The 23,316-nt window shown below is 45.7% G+C and overlaps 1 protein-coding gene across 1 annotated transcript in view; it reads right to left on the bottom strand.

Annotated features, from left to right (window-relative positions):
• The window catches only part of STK10 (serine/threonine kinase 10), a 141,124-nt gene that overhangs the window by 90,104 nt on the left and 27,704 nt on the right, over nucleotides 1-23,316 (bottom strand). Inside the window, exon 2 of the mRNA XM_069764105.1 lies at nucleotides 11,034-11,198. Coding sequence (XP_069620206.1) covers nucleotides 11,034-11,198 — 165 coding nt within the window. The remainder of the gene's footprint in view (nucleotides 1-11,033; nucleotides 11,199-23,316) is intronic.

A 23,316-nucleotide genomic window follows, 5' to 3' on the forward strand; every position in this document is an offset into this window, starting at 1 on the left:
TTTTTCCCTGTGTCATTTCTCATTATTACATATAAATGTATGAACATGTACGGTTTGATTTATTTGCCTGTGTGGATTGGGTGAGTTGTTGCCAACATCTGGTGAGAATGTCATGTCAATAGCATCTTTAGAAACATTTATACGAAAATTGGTGACGTGTTCAATACTTATTTCACTCCCTGTGTGCTTGTAAAGGGACTCTAGCTCTATAGTAGGATATAGGACATGCTACATTTTTCTCTGTAGGATACATTTAATAAAGCAAACTAAAAACTATACTAGAACAGTAGATGCATTAAATGAAATATGTCAGAAGGTTTTTTCCTTTGTAATCTCACAGCAGCATGATGTAGGGGCAGAGACCCAGATTCCAGCTATGCGTTCCTTCGTTTATTGGCTCTAGCAGTTATTGTAGAATCACAATTTTACTCTACTGCAGATTTACTGTAGTTAAGGTCAGGTCAGTTTTTGAGCCGTGTAGAACCCCACCCACACCATTGGTTAGTAGGCTCCGCTGTACATTATATAGTAACAGAGTTGCTAATCAGTGTTGGGCATGGTTGGACTAGGAGGTGCTGTCATTTAGCGATAATCTCCTGCTCATAAAACACTGATCTTACTAAAAATAACAAAACACAGCCCAGTAAGTGCCAAATCACTGGAATCAGGGTCTGTCCCTACATCATGGTGCATTCAATTACATAGCAAAAACCTGCTGACAGATTCCCTTTAATACGAATCAGGGTGTTACACAGAGAAATCATTCAGTAGGGTGCATGAGCCCTAATGAGAATTTATCTATAGGGCATTCAGAAGTCAACTACATGACTATAGAAAGTAAAGAAGACAAAAGAAACTAGAAAATTATTGAAAGAATGTTCAGGTCTCAAACTGGAAGATAAAAAAAAGGAAAAAAAAAACGGGGTTAAAATGTGGTCACTGTGATTAGACTTTATATAAATCCTTAATTTATTCCAGTTTCAATGTGGTGTTGTTAAAAATGTTCACACAGATTGGGAAGTGTATAATTATGAGATATAATAACTATAACTAAGGGTAATACTAAAGCTAAACGACAGTGTGTAGCCAACCATCACAGAACCACAAAAATACATCATCATCATGGGAAAACCTTGGATTATGCCAAGTTCATTAAATGGTTAACATGGCTGATGGCGGCCGGGTTCACACATGCGTTCGAGTCTCTGGTAAAAGAGTCCGTGTAATCTCCGAATATTTGTCACTGCTCGGAGATTTAGTTTTCTTCGCCTCAGCTGCCTGATTTACAGCTGCTAGCCAGGCTGATTACATGTAGGGATTCCCCATCAACCAGGCAACGCCCACATGTATTCAGGCCGGCTAGCAGCTGTAAATCATGCTAAAGCAGTCACAAATACTCGGAGGTCACCCGAGCAACAGATATTCGCTCATCACTAATAACAAATACCTCCAATTAGAAATGTAGTCTAGTTCTTCAGATTCACTAGGTCGATTATCCCATGTGCAGGGCATTGCATTAGCTTAGGTATCCATGGTTAGGACTACTCATCTAGAGACCATTAGATTGCCGTTAATGGTCATAACCATGGATACCTAAGCTACTGTAATGCCCTGCACATAGGTAAGCAACATAGCAAATCAGAAGAACTATACAACACATCTAATGGAAGGTATATTCTGATATTACTATCATTACACCTATTAAATATTGGGATAGGAGCTTGGATGTGGGAATACTCCTGTAAGTAAGTGTGTTCAATACTTTTTCCACCCTGTAAGCTTACATCCCTCAGTATACACATTCTATAGCTGCCTGTTACAGATCGGCTTCAGTGTTGGGTTTCCTTTAAGTAGCTCATACATCACAGACCCCATGAGGCCAATGTACTGTGGGTATCCATGGCAGAAGAACTACATCATACAAGTTTTAACATGAGCATTTTTAAAGAACATGAAGATAAAATGTATACTTAAAGCACTATACAACCACCTTGGCACGGATTTCCGAGGAAGTATACGAGCTTCAATGCCCAATATCATTTATTCCATGGACATTGTGAATCTGGGAACAAACACCCCTTACACTATCTATAGTGTCACGGGGATGACAATGCTGAGAAGGCCAGCAGATCTGTAGGTGGGATGGCAAGAATACGCTTTTTGTATAGACTTTACAATGCCCCTATTCAGGCCCAGTGCTATCTGCCCACTAGCTCAGCAGACTCATACATATGGATAGCGGGCAAGCCTTTTGTGCTGTCTACTAGGGGCACATTCATTCACTCAGCCAGCACTGCTGCCATATGGTAGAACAGGGGGAACACTACATTTTAAAGATTTGAAAGGCATGATGATACCAGCACTAATGTAGGGTCATTATACAGCACTTTCCCCCATATACAATGTACTGCATCTTTGGACGGGGTACACTATTGGGAAGATTTTCCAGCCACACATAGTACGGAGTGTTTCATGGACAGGGGCAACACATTAATACCTTGTTGGAACCACCCGGTCTGCAGCTTGTCAATGACCGGGGATACGCTGCCCTAGGAAAAGCTGGACTATGTAATACATACAGCACAACCAACAGTATAATGATGGGTGTAACTCGCAAACAAGTCCTACAGGAACTAGCAATAAGTCAATGCCAAGAAGTAAAGAAAAATAATGCACAGGTCGAACCCTACTTTCCATAACAATCACCTCTATGAACGCTAGAGAACTATAGGGCTCCAAGGGCACCTCCCCAAAAATGAAAGCAAAAAGGGCCGATATATAGGACTATCTGGGAAGAGGTTAATAGATCAATATAGCTGTTGAATGGAATGCTGTGGATTTTTGTGAAGGACTATAAACATTATCATATTCTGTTATATAGCTACCTGCTCCCCTTTTATCAGAGATGAGCGAGAAGGTCTGGACTGAAATTTACAATCATTTCTGCTAGAAGCATTTGATAGAAGAACGTTACTAGTCAGTAAATAATACTAACTCCACCTCAGGATTGGGGCTTTGTAAAAACCAAGCATTATCATGGGGACAAAGGGTTATCCCTAAATAGCTGCCACATTGTTTGATGCAAATATGCATACTAAAAGATGTATTTTCAAGTTTTTAAATGCTTTCAATTAGTTAGCTTGCAATTGTCTTGTTTTGTTTTCTATCTGCGGTCATTCTCCTACAAGTAGTGCTTTTATCTTTCATAGTGTACAGCTCGTTTCAAAGTAGCTTCACCACAGCCCAGACCTTGGCCAAGTGTGCTCAGTAGTTACATTCCAGGAGAGGGGTTAACTCCCAACATATCAGTCAGCTCTTTGCAGCCCACTAATTTATGTACAACAATTACTAGTCACCTCCCTCTCAGCTCATGACAAGCTGCAGTTATAAATCGTGTGAAATCACCAGTCCTCACAATTGCCAGCTTTTAGAGGTCTCCTGATCAAGGCTAAGGAGGCTCCTTGCTGCTATATCAACCACCAGTATTGCACGATTGCTTTTCAAGGGGTTTATGGAAGTCCGTGCACGTGCACACTGGTGATCTTACTTTTTTAAATGGGGCCAAATTTGTTGAGGGCAATTCTCGTGTTCTTTTATGGGTAAAATTGCAAAGTGCTTACTTTAAATCCTCTTTGATCTCAAGAAGTGTCTCATTATTATATTGTTATTGTTCTCTGATCATAGCCTAGGTTACCAGTTACATCTGCAGTCTATCAGCGGTTACTGAAACTGTCAATATTCAGGCAGAAGCGTATGGTCCTCAGCAAGCAGAAAGCTGGGTAGCTGATGAAGATCATGGGAATAATCATTTAATACTATTAGTACTGCAGTGGGTGAAATGTGGTGCAAAAATCCAATTCTAAACTGTAAAACCCATACACTTGAATTGGCGCATTTATCAACTTAAAATCCCTCAAAAATATGTGACCCTCCCCCCCCCCCCTTCCCAAAGATTACAGGACTTGTTATGAAGAAAGCTCTAATGCACAAGAATCTCAATCTGCAGACACTGTTTTCAGGGTACTGCACCTCGTCAGTGCAAAATAGTGAGATCTGGTTTGACTGGGTGAGAGGCGTCTGACCGGGATCCAAGAGGTAAACATTTCTCCTTGCGGAGAGTGACACGTTAAGCATGCCGAGATGAGGAGACTTAAGCTGCAATGCTCCTCTGGGAAATATGCAAATTGTCAGACACCTCTCACAGCCAATCCAGATCCCACACTTTCCACTGACGAGGGGCAGTACCCCGAAACACAGCGTCTGTAAATTTAGATTCTGGTTTTGGCTTTCATCCTAAGTCAAGTGACAAGGCTCAACATTGACTTTTAAGATTGTAGGTGGCACTAGAGTTCTATTCCTCGTCTTCTATTAAAACAGTGTTCCCCCAACTCCAGTCCACAAGGTCATGTTTTCAGGATTTCCTTTCTATTGCACATGTGGCACCCCAGGAGTCCGGTTGCCACAATGGCTTCGACTTCCTCATGGGGGGTGATGTCATGCCTGGACGCAAGGAGGGATTCCCTAATCAGGTAATACAAACATACAACACCTTCTTAACTCCAGACCAGAAGGGGGAGCTCTAAACCCAGTTTCAGGGTAGCTTCCCTATAAGTTCTGGTCTGGAGGTGGGGTTAGAGTTTAGTGTGAGACACTGAAGGGAAAGGATCACGTGGGGATAGGAGCCTGGGGTCTGGAGCTGCGATTGGGCTCAGCCCAAGATAAAGTGCAAAGAGACTGGACACTGGAGTCGGTGGTTGTGAGAGGATTGCATACCCAGCCACCAAATCCAGAGGGCAGGAGATTCCAAGTCTCCTGGCCCCAAATGACACCCAGAGGCAACACAGCAGGTCAGGAACCTGGGGCTGCCAGGTTCAGGCTGTCAGCCATACGGGTTGGGAGTACAGACACAGAGGACTTGTGCAGAGCTTCATGCAGCAAGGGTCAGAGTACAAAGCGCAGAAGGAAGGCCTCCGAACCCACCTGGTTAGGTGGATCCCAAGTTGCATCCAGGCTGCCCAGACCCCGCCATCACCTGTTCCCTAGCCTTATACTCTCCTTCGGTGTCGGCATGGCTCTCCCGGTGTCGCGATCATTAGCACTGGCTACACTCTCCCTGCCTGCAGACAAATCACACACATCCAGGGAAAGCGAGAACAGTAGGGAGAGGGAATCCGCCGCTGATTGAATGTCAAATGATCCGCGGGAGAGCCATGCCGATACTGGAGGAGAGTAGAAGTGTTATTTTTCTGGGGGCAAACATTCGGATGGAGAAGGGGTTGCCCGAGTAGTGAACAACCCCTTTCAATTAGAAGTTTGTCCCGCAACCTTCTTTCCTTCCATCTAATTAACCGTATTCCTCTTGCCCAATAGGGAGGTGGATTAAGAGATCTGCTTGGGACCCTTTCTTTGTGCATTGATGATATTAAGCCAATCAACAGCTAGGAAAGTCTGTAGCATGCATATAATGGAGAGGACCCCGATGCTGTAAACAGAAGAATGGCAGAAGGAAAACCTAAACACAGCGATAGAATCAGTCTCACTGCAGAGACGCATAGGCCTTTAACAGTTCAGCTTCCTTGTACAATGAAAGCAAAGAATGCAGTATAACAGGCATCTGTAATAAACTACTGAAGGGTTCAAGTATTCCTGAAAAGTAATAACTTGTGTACATGTAACCAGCTACAGAAGAGGACATGAAACTTCAACCCACTCTACAATTACAGGCATTACCACCACCCTCCGGCATCGCTGGGGGCGAGCGACTTCTACGTGTCCCAACACACTACCCCACTGGTATGTGAGCGGAGACATGAGAGCCCCCATCCTCATATCACCTGCATGAGAGCCAGCCACAAGGTAAAAAAAAACAGAACACCCGAAACTGCTGAAAACTGAAGTAGGCTGTACAATGCACAATGCACATACTGCAGCCAGAAAATTACAAAAGACGCTGCAGACCAAGAATAATTTCTGGCACCTGAGATGGGGAGTTTCCATAATAAATAGCTTGTTACTGACAAAGTAAAAGAATTTCCCAAACCAATAAATAGGGGTCCCACTTGCACCCACATCTTCACTGCGAAACTGAGCAGTTCAGTAGAGAGGCTGCCAATCACGCGTCCAGACTCTCTAGTGAAGGTGAGTGGGACTGACGGAGACCATCAACTGTCTCTAAGACCCATAGACATGAAACTGAGGCAGGACAGTCAGGTCTCCATTCCAGCGATTGTGGCAAGTTGTTGGACAGTCCCTTTGAATATTTCCAAATGTATTTATCAATACTCGAATGGGATGGGTACATACAGCAAACAAGCAGATTTCCCCTTCTATTACAAAATGCTTTATTAAAAAAGACAGCCAATGTTTGAGTCCATTTTCCATATGGTTTTATTAAAAGGAATCAACCCTCCCTAGGCAGTTTATACTGGCATATAGGGCATAGGAAGGTGAAGAATCAACCCTCCCTAGGCAGTTTATACTGGCATATAGGGCATAGGAAGGTGAATAAAAGCTGTTCATACCTGAAATCCGATGTCTTATTCTAGGGAAATCCATGTATGTCTGAATATGTAAATGACCGCTTCTAGGCTCTGGGAGAACGTTGCCTGGAAGATAACTCTGCCTCCAGAGCTGATTTTAAATAAAAGGAGCAGCCATCAGTGTGACATGTGAATAATATAACAGGAAAAATTAACTTTGTCTTCTTGCAAATACAACATTTTTTGCAGCTCTCTGAGCTTTGCTGTATTGCAAACAGTATTGCAGCCCTGTCTGGCTGGAAGCTGAGAGGAACCTTCAGATGTGTCAGTTATAATCGCACACAGCTCTGCAGTGAGATCAGGAGAGCAGAGAGCGACCATTACAGATCACACTGGCAATACTGGTAACCGGTTAAAATCTGGCTTCCGACCACATCACTCAACTGAAACTGCCCTAACTAAAGTGACCAATGACCTAACCGCCAAGAGCAAGCGACACTACTCTGTCCTCCTCCTCCTGGACCTGTCTTCTGCCTTTGACACAGGACCACTCCCTCCTGCTACAGATTCTATCATGTCTTGGTATCACAGACTCGGCCTTAACCTACATCTCGTCATATCTAACAGACCGAACTTTCAGTGTCTCCCTCTCCCACACCACCTCCTCATCTCGTCCCCTGTCTGTCGGTGTTCCCCAAGGCTCAGTTCTAGGACCCCTACTCTTCTCCATCTACACCTTCGGCCTGGGACAGCTCATAGAATCCCATGGTTTGCAATATCATCTATGCTGATGACACGCAGATTTACCTATCCGGACCTGACCTCACCTCCTTACTGACCAAAATCCCACAATGGCTGTCTGCTATTTCATCCTTCTTTTCTGCTCGTTTTCTAAATATGAACATGGACAAAACAGAATTCATCATCTTTCCCCCACCTCACTCTACCCCTCCACCCGACCTATCAATCAATGTCAATGGCTGCTCACTTTCCCCGGTCCCGCACGCTCGGTGCCTCGGGGGAATCCTTGACTCTACCCTCTCTTTCAAGCCACATATCCAAGCCCTTGCCGATTTCAACTCAAAAACATTTCCCGAATCCATGCATTCCTTGACCATAAAACCACAAAAACACTAATACATGCCCTTATCTCCCGCCTCGAGTACTGCAACCTCATAGGGTACCGTGACACTAAAACGACGCTGTAGCGATACGACAACGATGTCGATCGCTGCAGCGACACTGTTTGGTCGCTGGAGAGCTGTCACACAGACAGCTCTCCAGCAACCAACGATCCCGAAGTCCCCTGGCAACCAGGGTAAACATCGGGTTACTAAGCGCAGGGCCGCAGTTAGTAACCCGATGTTTACCCTGGTTACCAGCGTAAACGTAAAAAAAAAAAAAAAAAACACTACATACTTACATTCCTGTCGCGTCCCTCAGCGCTGCGCTTCTCTGCACTGACAGTGAGCGCCGGACAGCCGGAAAGCACAGCGGTGACGTCACCGCTGTACTTTACGGCTGGCTGGCGCTCACCAGTCAGTGCGGGAAGCTGAAGGCGAGGGACATGACCAGACACCGGGAAGGTAAGTATGTAGTGTTTTGTTTTTTTTTTTTTTTTTTAACATTTACACTGGTAACCAGGGTAAATATCGGATTACTAAGCGCGGCCCTGCGCTTAGTAACCCGATGTTTACCCAGGTTACCAGTGAAGACATCGCTGAATCGGCGTCACACACGCCGATTCAGCGATGTCAGCGGGAGATCCAGCGACGAAATAAAGTTTCAAACGATCTGCTACGACGTACGATTCTGAGCGGGGTCCCTGATCGCAGTAGCGTGTCAGACACAGCGAGATCGTAAGGATATCACTGGAACGTCACGGATCGTGCCGTCCTAGCGATCAAAGTGCTACTGTGTGACGGTACCCATACTCTCTGGCCTCCCCTCTAGCACTCTGGCAGCACTCCAATCCATCCTAAACTCTGCTGTCCGACTAATCCACCTGTCTCCCCTCTCTGCCAGGCCCTTCACTGGCTTCCTATTGCCCAGAGGCTACAGTTCAAAACACTAACAATGACATACAAAGCAATTCACAACCCAACTCCTCCATACATCTGTGACATGGTCTCCCGGTACCTACCTACACGCAACCTTCGATCGTCTCATGATCTCCTTCTCTACTCCTCTCTCATCTCTTCCTCCCACAACCGCATCCAAGACTTCTCCCGTGCTTCCCCTATACTCAGGAACTCTCTACCCCAACACATCAGGCTCTCACCTACCACGGAAACCATCAAAAAGAACCTGAAGACCCACCTCTTCCGACAAGCCTACAACCTGCAGTGATCCCCAATCTACTGAACCTCTGCATGACCAGCTCTTCCCTCTCCTAGTGTATCCTCACCCATCCCCTGCAGACTGAGCCCTCACGGGCAGGATCCTCCCTCCTCCTGTACCTGTGTGCCTTGTTTTACTCATGTTTATTGTACTTGTCTATATTTGCCCCGTTCACATGTAAAGCGCCATAGAATAAATGGCGCTATAAAAATGTATCATAATAATAATAACCACCATTACACATCACAATCGTAACATCCCTTGTAAAGAATAACAACATTTGCAATAGATAAACCGTATGGTGGATTAAAAAAAAAAAAAGGATATTCTGGAGCAGTGAGAACAATATAAAAGCAAATACTCTACTTTTGACTTTATGGCAGGGCGCCTTTAAAGGTTTATGAATATGGCAAAGCAATGCGTCAGACAGTCTATAGCAAACCTGGGCAGAGTGCAGCCCGTGGGCCACGTACGACTGACTATTTTAGTCCTGCCCACTGACAGACAGCCGAGGGGCTGAAACAGTGGTACACATGCGGCACGCTGACCTCCCTGCCCGCTGCCACCGCTATACGCATCCATGGGATGCAACCAGCAGTGAATACATGGTGGAGGAGGGACCGCTGGCTTCCTCTTCCAGCAATCAGCGTGTGAGACCGCAGACGTGATGACATCACTTCATCGTGTCAGTTGTGCACTGCGGAGTCAGCGCACAGGAGCAGAGTGACGGGGGAACAAGAGTGAGGTGAGTGTGTGGTTTGGTTTTTTTTTTTTCATGTGTGGGGGGCTCATGCCTTATACAGGGAGTCAGGGGGTGGGGGGGGTCTCACAGGAAAATGGGGGTCACCTCTTACAGAATATAGGGGACCGCTGTGGGGCTCTTTTATAGGCAAAGTCAGCATACAGCATTCTGCTCAATATGAAGTGATACAATTATTAGAATTAATATTAATCAGAATTTATTTCAGCCTATTGTTTCAGTCCTCCACAACAGTCATGGTCTCTCATGTGCCCAGTACAGTATGACTGTGCAGTGCTGCTTGGATCAATAATGGTCAGTCTCCTATCTGTGACAGGTTTTATAATACACACTGTAACAGGAGGCCAACCTTCAGTAAACTAACACTCACTGACTAAATATGCCTGGCGAGCCACATGTCACACAGTCACGTTCATGCTAGTGCACTCGCTAACGACATCAGCATCCTATAGATTAGAATAATAAGAGCCCTAACAGACATTTACTGCAGAGTCTCGCGGCTGCTCCCGGTGTCTGGCATTGGATCCAACCGGCAAATCAGTGAGCTCAGCAGCTCGCAACGGGGCGTTCCATCTACATGATGGCAGCACTGCAGCCAATGCCAGACACCGGGAGCAATGGCGAGACTCGCTGGCTGAGTAGGGAGAGTGTGGTATGGTTTGTTTTTTGTAATATCCTGCACCTGGAAATTAAACTTTTAATGAAATGGAACAACCCCTTTAAATCAAATGATAGGGCTATTCTACAGTTTCCTGTTATGACTCAGGGGTTAATTACATTTGTCAAAAAGGTGGCATTCATGTCCTAAATCTCTAAATCTATGCAACGTTGACATGAAGGGCACAAAGTTGGAAGTTGTGCTAGCCTTTTGGAATTTTCTTTACATTTAGTATGTATGTGACAGTTTGGTGTGTGTCACCTATGCTCCTCGTCACTGGTGTTTTGGCATTTTATTCAAAAGGTAACCAGACCTTTTATTATTATAATAACTGCCATCATCTGTACTCCTAATGAGTACGTTCTGATACCAATGAGGCTGAAGGCAGGGACATAGATGGGGGGGAAGCAGGGTCTGGAAGCCACTTTACATGTAACTTTGTTACAGGAATGACGACAACTCCCCAAATAAAATGATCGGCAACGTTTCATTTCCATTTTTAATACTTTTGGCACTTTCCATGACAGTTTGGTTACTCTTTAATGGACAAATAAAAAATGAAAAGCTCATGATCAATACATTTAACGGACACCATATCTCTGCCATAAGCAACAATAGTATTCTGTCCAGTATACATTTTTTTGAACAGAGTAGACAGCATAGACCAGCTATATAGAGGTGAAGGGTACGCTTTTGGTCTCAATTTTGGACTCCTATAGACACAAGCAGCACGTACATGTTATACCATTGTGCCATCACAGGGAATATGTAACCGGCAGTGTGCTTTACTACTCACCCACAGCTTGTTTTCATAATAATAAGCACCGAGAAGCTTCACAATGTTGGGGTGATTGCAAGTCGCCAGAATTTCTATTTCAACCATGTAGTCCTCCAACTCCTCTTCACTCTTTGTATCAATAACTTTGGCTGCAGCCAAGATGCCAGTTTCTTTGTTTTTAGCCTAAAAATAAAACATAATAAAAGCGTCAAACACAATGGAATAAGAATAAAAAGGTTGTCTTCCTGAAAACAAAATATTTTGCGCGGCAAAGGGGGCCGGCAACAGCTGCGCGGCAAAGGGGGCCGGCAACAGCTGCACGGCAAAGGGGGCCGGCAAGACTTAGGGTACCGTCACACACTGCCATTTCGATCGCTATGACGGTACGATTCGTGACGTTCCAGCGATATCGTTACGATATCGCTGTGTCTGACACGCAGCAGCAATCCTGCTGAGAATCGTACGTCGTAGCAGATCGTTTAGAACTTTCTTTCGTCGCTGGATCTCCCGCTGGCATCGCTAGATCGGTGTGTGTGACACCGATCTAGCGATGCGATCTAGCGATGCGTTCGCTTGTAACCAGGGTAAACATCGTGTTACTAAGCGCAGGGCTGCGCTTAGTAACCCGAGGCTTACCCTGGTTACAAGCGTAAAACTAAAAAACAAACAAACAGCACATACTTACATTCTGGTGTCTGTCAGGTCCCTTGCCGTCTGCTTCCCGCACTGTGACTGCCGGCCGTAAAGTGAAAGCACAGCACAGCGGTGCTGTGCTTTCACTTTCACTTTACGGCCGGCAGTCAGTGAGTGCGAGAAGCAGACGGCAAGGGACCTGACGGACACCGGAATGTAAGTATGTGCTGTTTTTTTTTTTTTACGCTGGTAACCAGGGTAAACATCGGGTTACTAAGCGCGGTCCTGCGCTTAGTAACCCGATGTTTACCCTGGTTACCTGGGGACCTCGGCATCGTTGGTTGCTGGAGAGCTGTCTGTGTGACAGCTCCCCAGCGACCACACTACGATTTACCTACGATCACGGCCAGGTCGTATCGCTGGTCGTGATCGTAGGTAAATCGTATAGTGTGACGGTACCCTTAGCCAGTCCACCAATTCTCTTCTCCATGCACAAAACTGATGACATGCCAATACAGAAGCTGTGGAACTGTAGGGTCCAGAGATCAGTGCCAAGATCTTGACATGACACCTTTCCTAAAATCAATATGCATGAGCTGCATATATTTATATTTCAATCACATCCAGAGATATTTTTTTCCAAGCAGGCAAACCCTTTAAAGGTCTAAATTTATTGTATGTATTTCTTCTAACTCAACACTTCAAAAGCCGCATATGAAACAAGAAAATTACAGAGCAAAGAGCACTATAAAAAGGGCCTTAATAGGACTGGCAGCTCACTACAAAGAGTGAAATGAAGCTATACTCTACATAAGAGCACTGTACTTTGTTCTTCCCAGCAGCCTCTGGAGTTCAGTCATAGAGGAGCGGCTTCAGTCATTGCTCAGTACATAGTGAGTGGCAGCTGTGACCCACCCCGGCACTGATAGCTGCATCTCCACTGATACACTGCTGATCTGGCTGTCAGTCAGTGCTTTCAGTCACTGCTCATTAAGTACTGATTGGTGACTGAAACCGCGCCTCTGTGACTCAAAGCTGGAGCTTCCTTCTGGCAGCCAAGCTCAGTATGGAAGCTGCACTGCATATTAACCTCATATCTGCAGGTTAATAGCATTTGGGAACATGGCAGGTGGCCTTTAACAATAATTTAACGACACGTAACATAAAAGTACTATAGATCCTGTACCCGTTAGTGCGCCTTTCCTTGCAGACAGCACTGCGCTCCAATGGAGGCGCTTGAGATCAGACTTGGCCTCCTATTACAAAACACTGCACATAGTAAAGCGGATTTTTGGAGAAGGCTAATGGACCGATCTATCATACACTTCACTGTCAAGTGCCACTTTGAAAACTGGAGAACTGTCTGAGGAAAGACAGCAATAATCAGGAGGAGGAGACCCCGTTACACTTACATATTAGTAAGTGTCAAAAAATCATATCCAACACCTTGACAAAAAACTGCAACTAATAAAATAGGGCAAAATGTAGAGACCAAGAGCACTTTACTTGGCAAATTTCAGAGCAAATAACGAGCGTAAGGTGACTCATGACCTTTTAAACGACCGATTCAATCCCATTCCTCTTTGTGGAGTAGTGAATAAATAATTTGATGGCAAACATTAGAGAATCCAGGATAGTAGACGCACAGCTGGGGTAACATTTACATTAAAAAACAGGATTATAAACCAGGTAATATACAAGGATAGTAAAAAATATATATAACAGCTTATTTTCTAAAGCAAATAGATTTATTAAAGCTATTCAATCATCCACCATGAAAGCAGCCATGTCTACCAAAGCTGATGTGTGGCGCCCCAGGGTCCTGGTCATCACAGTGGTATTGCTCTCCTCCAGGGGAGAGTGATGCTACGTTCGGAGGCAAGGACGGATAACTGCATCCAGGTACCACAAGCATGCAACATATTCACACTCCAGGCCACAAGGGGGAGCTTTTGATCTACATATCTACATATCTACATATGTAGATATCTACATATATATATTGGTTTTTGGACGGAAAGTTAGTCAGTCCTTAAGGGAAGCTGTTCCTGGCAGAAGCGAGTTCCTGTCAGAGGACAGAGGAGAAAGTTCACAGAGCTGTGCATGCCCTAAGAGCTGCAGCTCCCAGGAAGGAGACACATAGAAAGGCGAATACGTTGTAGTGAGCGTGCAGGAAAGCAAAGCACGGGAGAGGATACCAGAAGGGGACCAGCCCCGAGCAAGCTGCCCCCTTCTGTGGCGCAGATGACCAGTAGTCGGAACACCGAGGTAGTAAGGACCTCTACGCCTTACTTCAGAGACCGGCAGGACAGATAATTGCATGTTACCTGTCCGCACCTACACCCAGGAGGCATGGTGACACCCCACAGAGCCGGGTTATCTAAGAGACCCTATAAACAGGCTCAAGTCACCAGTCATACAGGTTTTGCCCTATCCTATATGGGGGACAGAGAGAGAGAGAGACACACCACATCTGTGAGGACCTTACAAGAGGCTTAGCAATAAGGGACTACACCACTACAGCGCAACGGAAGGCTATTGATTTTCACCTGGACAAGGGGACTCTGGACTTGCCTCCAAACCAACCGGACTCTACCTGCCCTGTGATCTGGTGCTCTGGACTGTGGCTGCTGAAACAAACAGTAAACAAGGTAAAGAGACTGCACTCCTTTGTTCATCACTGCACCTCTCACCACACCACCATCTACACACTGGGAAGCCCTGGGGTTACACTTCACCTGTGGGAAGGTATACCATCTAGCTGCCATAACATCACCCCAGCGAACCCCTTAAAGCAGCGTCGGTCACCCTGACCGAATACCACAGGTGGCGTCACAAACAAACTTTATTCCCTTTAAAGGGACACTGTCACCTGAATTTGGAGGGAACAATCTTCAGCCATGGAGGCGGGGTTTTGGGGTTTTTGATTCACCCTTTCCTTACCCGCTGGCTGCAATGTTGGATTGAAGTTCATTCTCTGTCCTCCGTAGTACATGCCTACGCAAGGCAAGATTGCCTTGCGCAGGCGTGTACTATGGAGGACAGAAAATGAACTTCAATCCAACATTGCAGCCAGCATGCAGCCAGCGGGTAAGGAAAGGGTGAATCAAAAACCCCAAAACCCCGCCTCCATGGCTGAAGATTGTTCCCTCCAAATTCAGGTGACAGTGTCCCTTTAAAGACCTTTCCCTTTTACATGGGCGCCCAGGGCCATGGACCGGGTTGCAGCCACCGTGACATCCCCCTGTGAACACCGGACCCGGTACCGAGTACCCCACGGCCCTGAAGGGGTGACTCAGATGCATCCAGGAAGGAAACAAGTGCAGCTCAGCTACAAATACAGTATGAGAACCAAAGCAAGACGCCAAGTACAGAATGATGGCACCTAATAATTAAACGACATCATCTTGGACATGATCCAACTAAATACTCATTTAAAAACACTTCCAGATTTTCAGGCACTGCTATGACTGTACATATTAATCAGCTGGCTTACAGTCGCGGGGTGTGCCGGCAAGTCCATACATGAGGCCATTAATAGAAGGCCTGCATCAATGGGTAATAGTAGGTCTGTATAGCCAATCCCAGGCACAATTGCAAAACCATCCATGAAGAGAGGTTTTAATGGATTCAGTTAAGTACAAGAAGGGTCTGGATTTCTTTCTTGATTATATTACATGTTAGGGTATGTGTCCACGTTCAGGATTGCATCAGGATTTGGTCAGGATTTTTCATCAGTATTTGTAAGCCAAAACCAGGAGTCGGTGATAAATGCAAAAGTGGAGCATATGTTTCTATCATACTTTTCCTCTAATTGTTCCACTCCTGGTTTTGGCTTACAAATACTGATGAAAAATCCTGACCAAATCCTGATGCAATCCTGAACGTGGACACATACCCTTATTGTTACTAGTCTGACTGCCGTATGTGGAATTTTCCCTAATATGGAGCAATAAATGGGGTTTTTGCCTTCCTCTAGATCAGCAGGTTAGGCTATATGTTGTACTTGGTGGATCTACTTTTAACATTAAAAACTATGAAACCTCTCTAGACTATTCTGAAGGAAGTGAGAATTTACATGTCCGCCTTTCTTCTGGTCTGGTGTGGGTCTACTGAAGACCATACACTAATCAATTTGTTCAGATCTGTTGTACAGTTGTGGTCAAAAGTATTGACACCCCTGCAATTCTGTCAGTTAATACTCAGTTTCTTCCTGAAAATGATTGAAAACACAAATTCTTTGCTATTATCTTCATTTAATTTGTCTTAAATGAAAAAACACAAAGATTTGCCCTAAAGCCAAATTGGATATAATTCCACACCAAACATAAAAAAGGGGGTGGACAAAAGTATTGGCACTGTTCGAAAAATCATGTGATGCTTCTCTAATGTGTGTAATTAACAGCACCTGTAACTTACCTGTGACACCTAACAGGTGTTGGCAATAACTAAATCACACTTGCAGCCAGTTGACATGGATTAAAGTTGACTCAACCTCTGTCCTGTGTCCTTGTGTGTACCACACTGAGCATGAAGAAAAGAAAGAAGACCAAAGAACTGTCTGAGGACTTGAGAAACCAAATTGTGAGGAAGCATGAGCAATCTCAAAGCTACAAGTCCATCTCCAAAGACCTGAATGTTCCTGTGTCTACCACGCGCAGTGTCATCAAGAAGTTTAAAGCCCACGGTACTGTAGCTAACCTTCCTAGATGTGGACGGAAAAGAAAAATTGACAAGAGATTTCAACGCAAGATTGTTCGGATGTTGGATAAAGAACCTCTACTAACATCCAAACAAGTTCAAGCTGCCCTGCAGTCCGAGAGTACAACAGTGTCAACCCGTACTGTCCGTCGGTGTCTGAATGAAAAGGGACTGTATGGTAGGAGACCCAGGAAGACCCCACTTCTTACCCCGAGACATAAAAAAGCCAGGCTGGAGTTTGCCAAAACTTACCTGAAAAAGCCTAAAATGTTTTGGGAGAATGTTCTCTGCTCAGATGAGAAAAGTAGAGCTTCTTGGGCAAAGGCATCAACATAGAGTTTACAAGAGAAAAAAAGAGGCATTCAAAGAAAAGAACACGGTCCCTACAGTCAAACATGGTGGAGGTTCCCTGATGTTTTGGGGTTGCTTTGCTGCCTCTGGCACTGGACTGCTTGACCGTGTGCATGGCATTATGAAGTCTGAAGACTACCAACAAATTTGGCAACATAATGTAGGGCCCAGTGTGAGAAAGCTGGGTCTCCCTCAGAGGTCATGGGTCTTCCAGCAGGACAATGACCCAAAACACACTTCAAAAAGCACTAGAAAATGGTTTGAGAGAAAGCACTGGAGACTTCTAAGGTGGCCAGCAATGAGTCCAGACCTGAATCCCATAGAACACCTGTGGAGAGATCTAAAAATGGCAGTTTGGAGAAGGCACCCTTCAAATATCAGGGACCTGGAGCAGTTTGCCAAAGAAGAATGGTCTAAAATTCCAGCAGAGCATTGTAAGAAACTCATTGATGGTTACCGGAAGTGGTTGGTCGCAGTTATTTTGGCTAAAGGTTGTGCAACCAAGTATCAGGCTGAGGGTGCCAATACTTTTGTCTGGCTCATTTTTGGAGTTGTGTGTGAAAGCATTAAGCTACTTACTGGTAGCGGCATTTTTCGGAGGCCCATGACAGCACACGAGAGAGAGGGGATCCGCCCTTAAGGAACAGGAAACCTACAGATACAAAAGGGCGGCACCTCTCCCCATGCATCAGTTGTATTTCAGAGCCTGAGAGGACTGCCGCGGTTAGTGGTACACAAATATACATTATATACATTTTGAAACAAAATAACCCATTATTGTAATAAGACACCATACGTGAGATTTACATATTACGCTATATACATATCAGGAAGTGCTACCCCCACCTGAATAGGGAGGGAACTAAGGGTGCTGTCATGGGCCTCCGAAAAATGCCGCTACCAGTAAGTAGCTTAATGCTTTATTCGGACTCCCATGACAGCACACGAGAGATTTACAGAGATGTAAGCTACCTTAGGGAGGGACTATAGATTGTAGCACCCTTAACCCAAAGGAAAGATCAGAGGAGGACCCCAAATCCAACCGATAGTGTTTAAAGAAAGTGGAAGGGGATGACCATGTGGCCGCCTTACATATCTGCTCCACTGACACTCCAGATCTTTCCGCCCAGGATGACGCCATGGCCCGGGTGGAATGTGCCTTTAGATTCTGCGGAGCTGGCCCCCCACCTGCTGTATAAGCTAGAGACATAGTTTCCCTAATCCATTTAGCCAGTAAATATTTTGATACTCTAAACCCTTTCCTTGGACCTTGGAAGGAAAGAAGCAGTGCCCCATCTTTCTTCCAATTATCAGTAGCTGAAATATACTGAAGAAGAGATCTCCTGACGTCTAACGTATGAAGCTCCTGCTCTTTAGGATTAGAGGGATTAGGAATAAAGGACGGCAAAACTATCTCCTGTGATCTATGGAAACTTGTCGCCACCTTTGGTAGATATGCTGGGTCTGGTCTAAGGACTACTCTGACAAGATTTCAGTGTATGGAGGAGCTCTGGAAAGCGCCTGTATATCCCCTATCCTGCGAGCTGAGGTTATGGCAATCAGGAAGGCTGTCTTGAGTGTCAACATTTTGATCGAGGCCTCCTGCAGAGGTTCAAAGGGGGGTTTAGTGAGAGGACAGAACTAAATTTAAATCCCATGGAACTGTTCTGTCTTTATGCACTGGTGTGGATCTACTAACTGCCTTCATAAACCTTGCTATCCAGTAGTTGTTAGCTATATTACAGGAAAACAGGGCACCTAAAGCTGAGACCAGTACTCTAAGGGTACTAGGAGAGAGTTTTAACTCGAACCCCTTCTGTAGGAACTCTAGGATTTGTTGTATTGGCACCCAGTCTTGGATATTAAAATTTTGAACAAGTCAAGAACTTTCTCCAAGTCCTAGAGTAGATTCTCGTAGTTATTTGCTTTCTACTCTTTAGTAGTGTCTCTACCAAGTTTGGAGAGAAGCCTTTCCCCACTAATAGTGACCGTTCAAACTCCACGCCGTTAAATGGAGCGCCGCCACTTGTGGATGGGAGATCGGTCCCTGAGAAAGCAAGTTCGGGATCTCTGGCAGTACCCAGGGGACCGCTACGGACATTGTCTTGAGCCAGGCAAACCAGGTTCTTCTGGGCCAAAAGGGGGCGATAAGGATGACTTTCGCTCGATCCTCCCTGATTTTCCTCACCACTAGAGGTATCAGGTTCAGTGGTGGGAAAGCATAGGCCAGTGGAAAATCCCATTTTATCAGAAACACGTCCACCGCCAAGGGATTCTCCCTGGGATTTAGGGAGCAAAAGAGTTTTACTTTTCTGTTTCTGGTGGCGAATAGATCCACCACTGGTTGATCCCATCTGCGGACGATAAGATTGAAAATGTCCTCGTTGAGAGACCATTCTCCCTGTTTTAACACATTTCGGCTGAGGAAATCTGCTGCCACATTTTCTTTTCCTTTGATGTGAAGAGCTGTCAAAGATAGAAAATTGAGCTCTGCCACCTGGAACAACCGACCCGTGATCTGCATTAAAGTTTCGGAACGAGTTCCCCCTTGCCGGTTTATGTAAGCGACCGCCACTCTGTTGTCCGACAGAATTCTGACGTGCTGGCCCTGCAGATATACGAGGAATTTTTTAACAGCCAATTCAACCGCCAACAACTCTCTTTGGTTTGATGAGAATGTTGTGAAGGGTTCCCACTGTCCCTGGACCACCATGTCCCCCATATAGGCTCCCCACCCTGAAGAGCTGGCATCCGTGGTTATCACGTGGGTGACATCTACCATCCAGGGAACCCCTGCTGATAAATTCTGTTTATCTAGCCACCACCTAAGGGAATTCAATGTTATCGGCCTCAACGTCAATTTCCCATTCAATGCGCCTCCTAAGGCTCTGTCATGGAACAGGACTTCTTTTTGTAGGGACCTGGTGTGGAACTGAGCCCACTTAACTGCTGGAATGCAAGATGTGAGTGACCCAAGTAGAGACATTGCTTGCCTAAGTGTCATGGAAGGTGTATTGATTGCTCTTAATACAAAACTCTGAATTTGGTCTATTTTCTCTATAGGGAGGAGACACTGCTGTGTCACTGAATTCAACATTAACCCCAGGAATTTTTGAACATTTAGGGGCTGTAATTTCGATTTTTCAAAGTTTATGATCCAACCCAACCGTTCTAGTTTGGTTTTAGCAATCTCCCATTGTGACAGACAATGATCTACCGAGTTACCTACAATGAGGAAATCGTCTAAGTAGGGGATTATAAAGGACATTTTACTCTCTTAAATGCGCAATGACTTCCGCAATTATTTTAGTAAACACCCTAGGTGCCGAGGTGATCCCAAAAGGGAGCGCTCTGAATTGAAAATGTTGAATCCTACCCCCCATTAGTATCGCTACCCTCAGGTATCGTTGGAAATCAGCATGAATGGGTACATGATAGTAGGCATCTTTCAAATCCACTACTACCATGAAACAGTTGTTGAAAAGCATTTTTATTGCCGAATTAATGGACTCCATTTTGAAAGTATGTTTCACCAAAAACTTATTGAGACCCTTAAGATTTATAATGGTCCTGTAAGATTTATCAGGCTTCTGGATTAGGAACAGGGGAGAGTAAAACCCTTTCCCTGCCTGAGAATACGGCACTTCTACCAATACATTTTTGGAGCAAAGAGTCCTCACTTCTTCTTCTAGGGCGAATTGTTCAGTGGGAGATGAGCGCCAGGGTGTTAAACTAAATTTGTCCTGTGGAATATGAACAAATTCCAGCTTGAGACCATGGGAAACAGTGTCTTTTATCCAAACGCTGTTTGTGATTTTCGACCACTCTGCCGAGAATTGCAATAGTCTCCCTCCCACTGGAATTGCCAGTCATTGGTCTTGTTTTTTTATTTTCCGTTTGGTTACAGCGAAACATGAGACCTGTACCTCGTTTTCGCCTATCCTCCCATCTGGGACGATCTCTCCCTGGTGAAAAGGCGCGCTTTCCTCCCCGGTTGAACCTTCTTTTGTTGAAGGGACGACGGTATGGATTGAACAGGTTGGGAAACTTTTTCTTATCATCTCCTGCTTTCTCCAGGAGTTCATCCAGGGTAGGCCCAAACAAATACTCGCCTTTACAAGGGATAGCGCAGAGCTTTGTTTCTGCCTGCATGTCCCCCGGCCAGCATTTCAGCCATAGGGCTCTCCTTGCAGCATTAGAAATTCCTGCTGCTCTAGCTGCCAACTTTACGGAGTCAATTGAGGCGTCCGATAAAAAAGCCGCCCCCTCCTGGATTACAGGTAATGCTGCGAGTATGGAATCTCTAGAGGCCCCTTGTTTTAATTGGGTCTCTAACTGGTCGAGCCAGACCATCATTGACCTTGCCGTGCAGGTTGAAGCTACCGCAAGTCTTAAGGAGCCAGCTGCCATTTCCCAGGTCCCCTTTAGGAAGGTATCTACTTTCCTATCCAGGGGGTCTTTAAGCGTTCCCATATCCTCAAATGGGAGAGAAGATCGTTTTGCTACCTTGGCAATTGCTGCATCCAGCTTTGGTGCTTTCTCCCAGTTACCTACTGCTGGGTCATCAAAAGGGTACTGACATTTTTGCGCAGGTGGTAAGGAGCCTTTTCTCTCCGGTTTTCTCCACTCCCTATTAATAAGATCCTGTATTTTCTCATTTAAAGGAAACACTCTGCGCTTTTTCTGCTCCAATCCACTGAACATCATTTGTTCTTTGGATAGTTGAGGCTTGGGTTCCGATATACCCATTGTGCCTCTGACCGCCTTTACCAATTTGTCTATTCTTTCTAGGGGTAGGCAAAACCGAGCAGCGTCTTCTTCCGAAGAGGAGGATGATGCTGCTGAATCGTCCGATTCTTCAGACTTGTCCCTTTCCACAGATGAATCAGATGCCCACTCAGTTCTCTGCCTAGAACCTCCTGACTGTGAAAGGTTTTTAAAGGACTCCTTAACCTCCATTCTAATCATTTCTTTTAGACTGGCCGTAATAGAGGAGGATTCTTCGGCTACCTACGGGGATAAGTAAGGTAGACTAGAGTGTAAGATCTACATGCTATACCCCCTCCCCTCCTTCCAGAACCTCACCGTCTGCTGGATACAGGGGTCACATAGTTTTTTAGGGTGTGAGTCAGGCAAGGGAACCCCGCAGATGGCACATTCCCTATGCTTCGCCTTACTGACGTTTTTCCTTCCCTGCATAAGACATATGAGGGGAGACTAGTCACTAAGTGAACTTTCTCGAAGATCACTTACCAGTGGCTGCTCACACCCAGAAATACCGAAGCACGAGGGGGATCCTTTTTGGCTGACCCTCCAGACCCCTGTCTGGAGGAGCTTCTGCGGCCCGAACCATCGCTCCTCTTTTCATGTTCCTTCTCCTTGGGTTTCTGGGATGCTTGTTCCAGCAGCACAACCTGCTGATCCTGATCCGATTCCATCTTTAGTAAATTGGAGCCAGAACCTGGGAACACGCTGCTGGAGCCGCCTTATAAAGCCCCTCCTTCGGTCAGCGCACCTTGCCCAGCTTGCTTGTTTAATTTTCCTGCCCTCCTGCAGCTGTGGGGGATCAATCGACGCTCAGGAGGGATTGCGGCATGATCTCCGGTGGGCGCCGCCATCTTGGAGCCCCTGCGCAGGAGCTCACCGACCCGGAAGTCGTCGCCGGCTCCGCCCCCCCGACGTCACCACAGCTTACAGCGCTTCCTGTCAGCGCTGCAGCCATCGTGGAACGCCGAGGCCGGCCTGCTACGTTCCGATCGGCGCCCCCTAGACGCTGCCGCCCCCTCCCCCCCGCACAGAGAGACCCACAGCACACGGGAAGGGCGACTTACCATATGCTGGCCCCGGAGACCGGACACCCCCTGGCGACCGCTCCTCGCTGCCTAGTCACCGCTGTGCCGCCCTGCCAGGGCCACCGTGACTACCTCAGGTACCCGCACCGGCCGAAGTGGGAGACCCCCTCACCACCAGAATCGGTCCGGCCGGCCTGGACTCCTGTAGATTCTATAGGCATCCAGTCCCTTCAGGAACAGGAAACCAACTGATGCATGGGGAGAGGTGCCGCCCTTTTGTATCTGTAGGTTTCCTGTTCCTTAAGGGCGGATCCCCTCTCTCTCGTGTGCTGTCATGGGAGTCCGAATAAATGATCAATGTTTTTGCTTTTTGCTTCATTCTCTTTTGTGTTTTTTTCATTTGAAACAAATTAAATGAAGATAATACCAAATAATTTGTGATTGCAATCATTTTCAGGAAGAAACTGAGTATTATCTGACAGAATTGCAGGGGTGTCAATACTTTTGGCCACAACTGTAGCAGGTGATACTGTGCCCAGAGGCTGAGGGACTACTCTGTCTTGGCACTATGTGGACTATCCATACCGGTAAATATGGCTACTTGCGCTGCAGTGTGTGGGGCCACATCTAATTTTGCTAGAAAGAGCCTATGAAGTTTAGTTTAGCCATGGATTCTGTATTTTTTCAAATCCCATAACTGGTAACTTGTTCCTTTAAAAGAAAATTGGGCAGCCGGTTTTTGCTATAATCTGAAAGCAGCATAATGGAGGGGCAGATAACTCCGGGGACATGGTGCACAGCAGCTTATTGTAGTTTAAATATAA

The sequence above is a fragment of the Ranitomeya imitator genome, chromosome 4 (genome assembly GCF_032444005.1).
Source record: "Ranitomeya imitator isolate aRanImi1 chromosome 4, aRanImi1.pri, whole genome shotgun sequence".
NCBI classification, from domain to species: domain Eukaryota; kingdom Metazoa; phylum Chordata; class Amphibia; order Anura; family Dendrobatidae; genus Ranitomeya; species Ranitomeya imitator.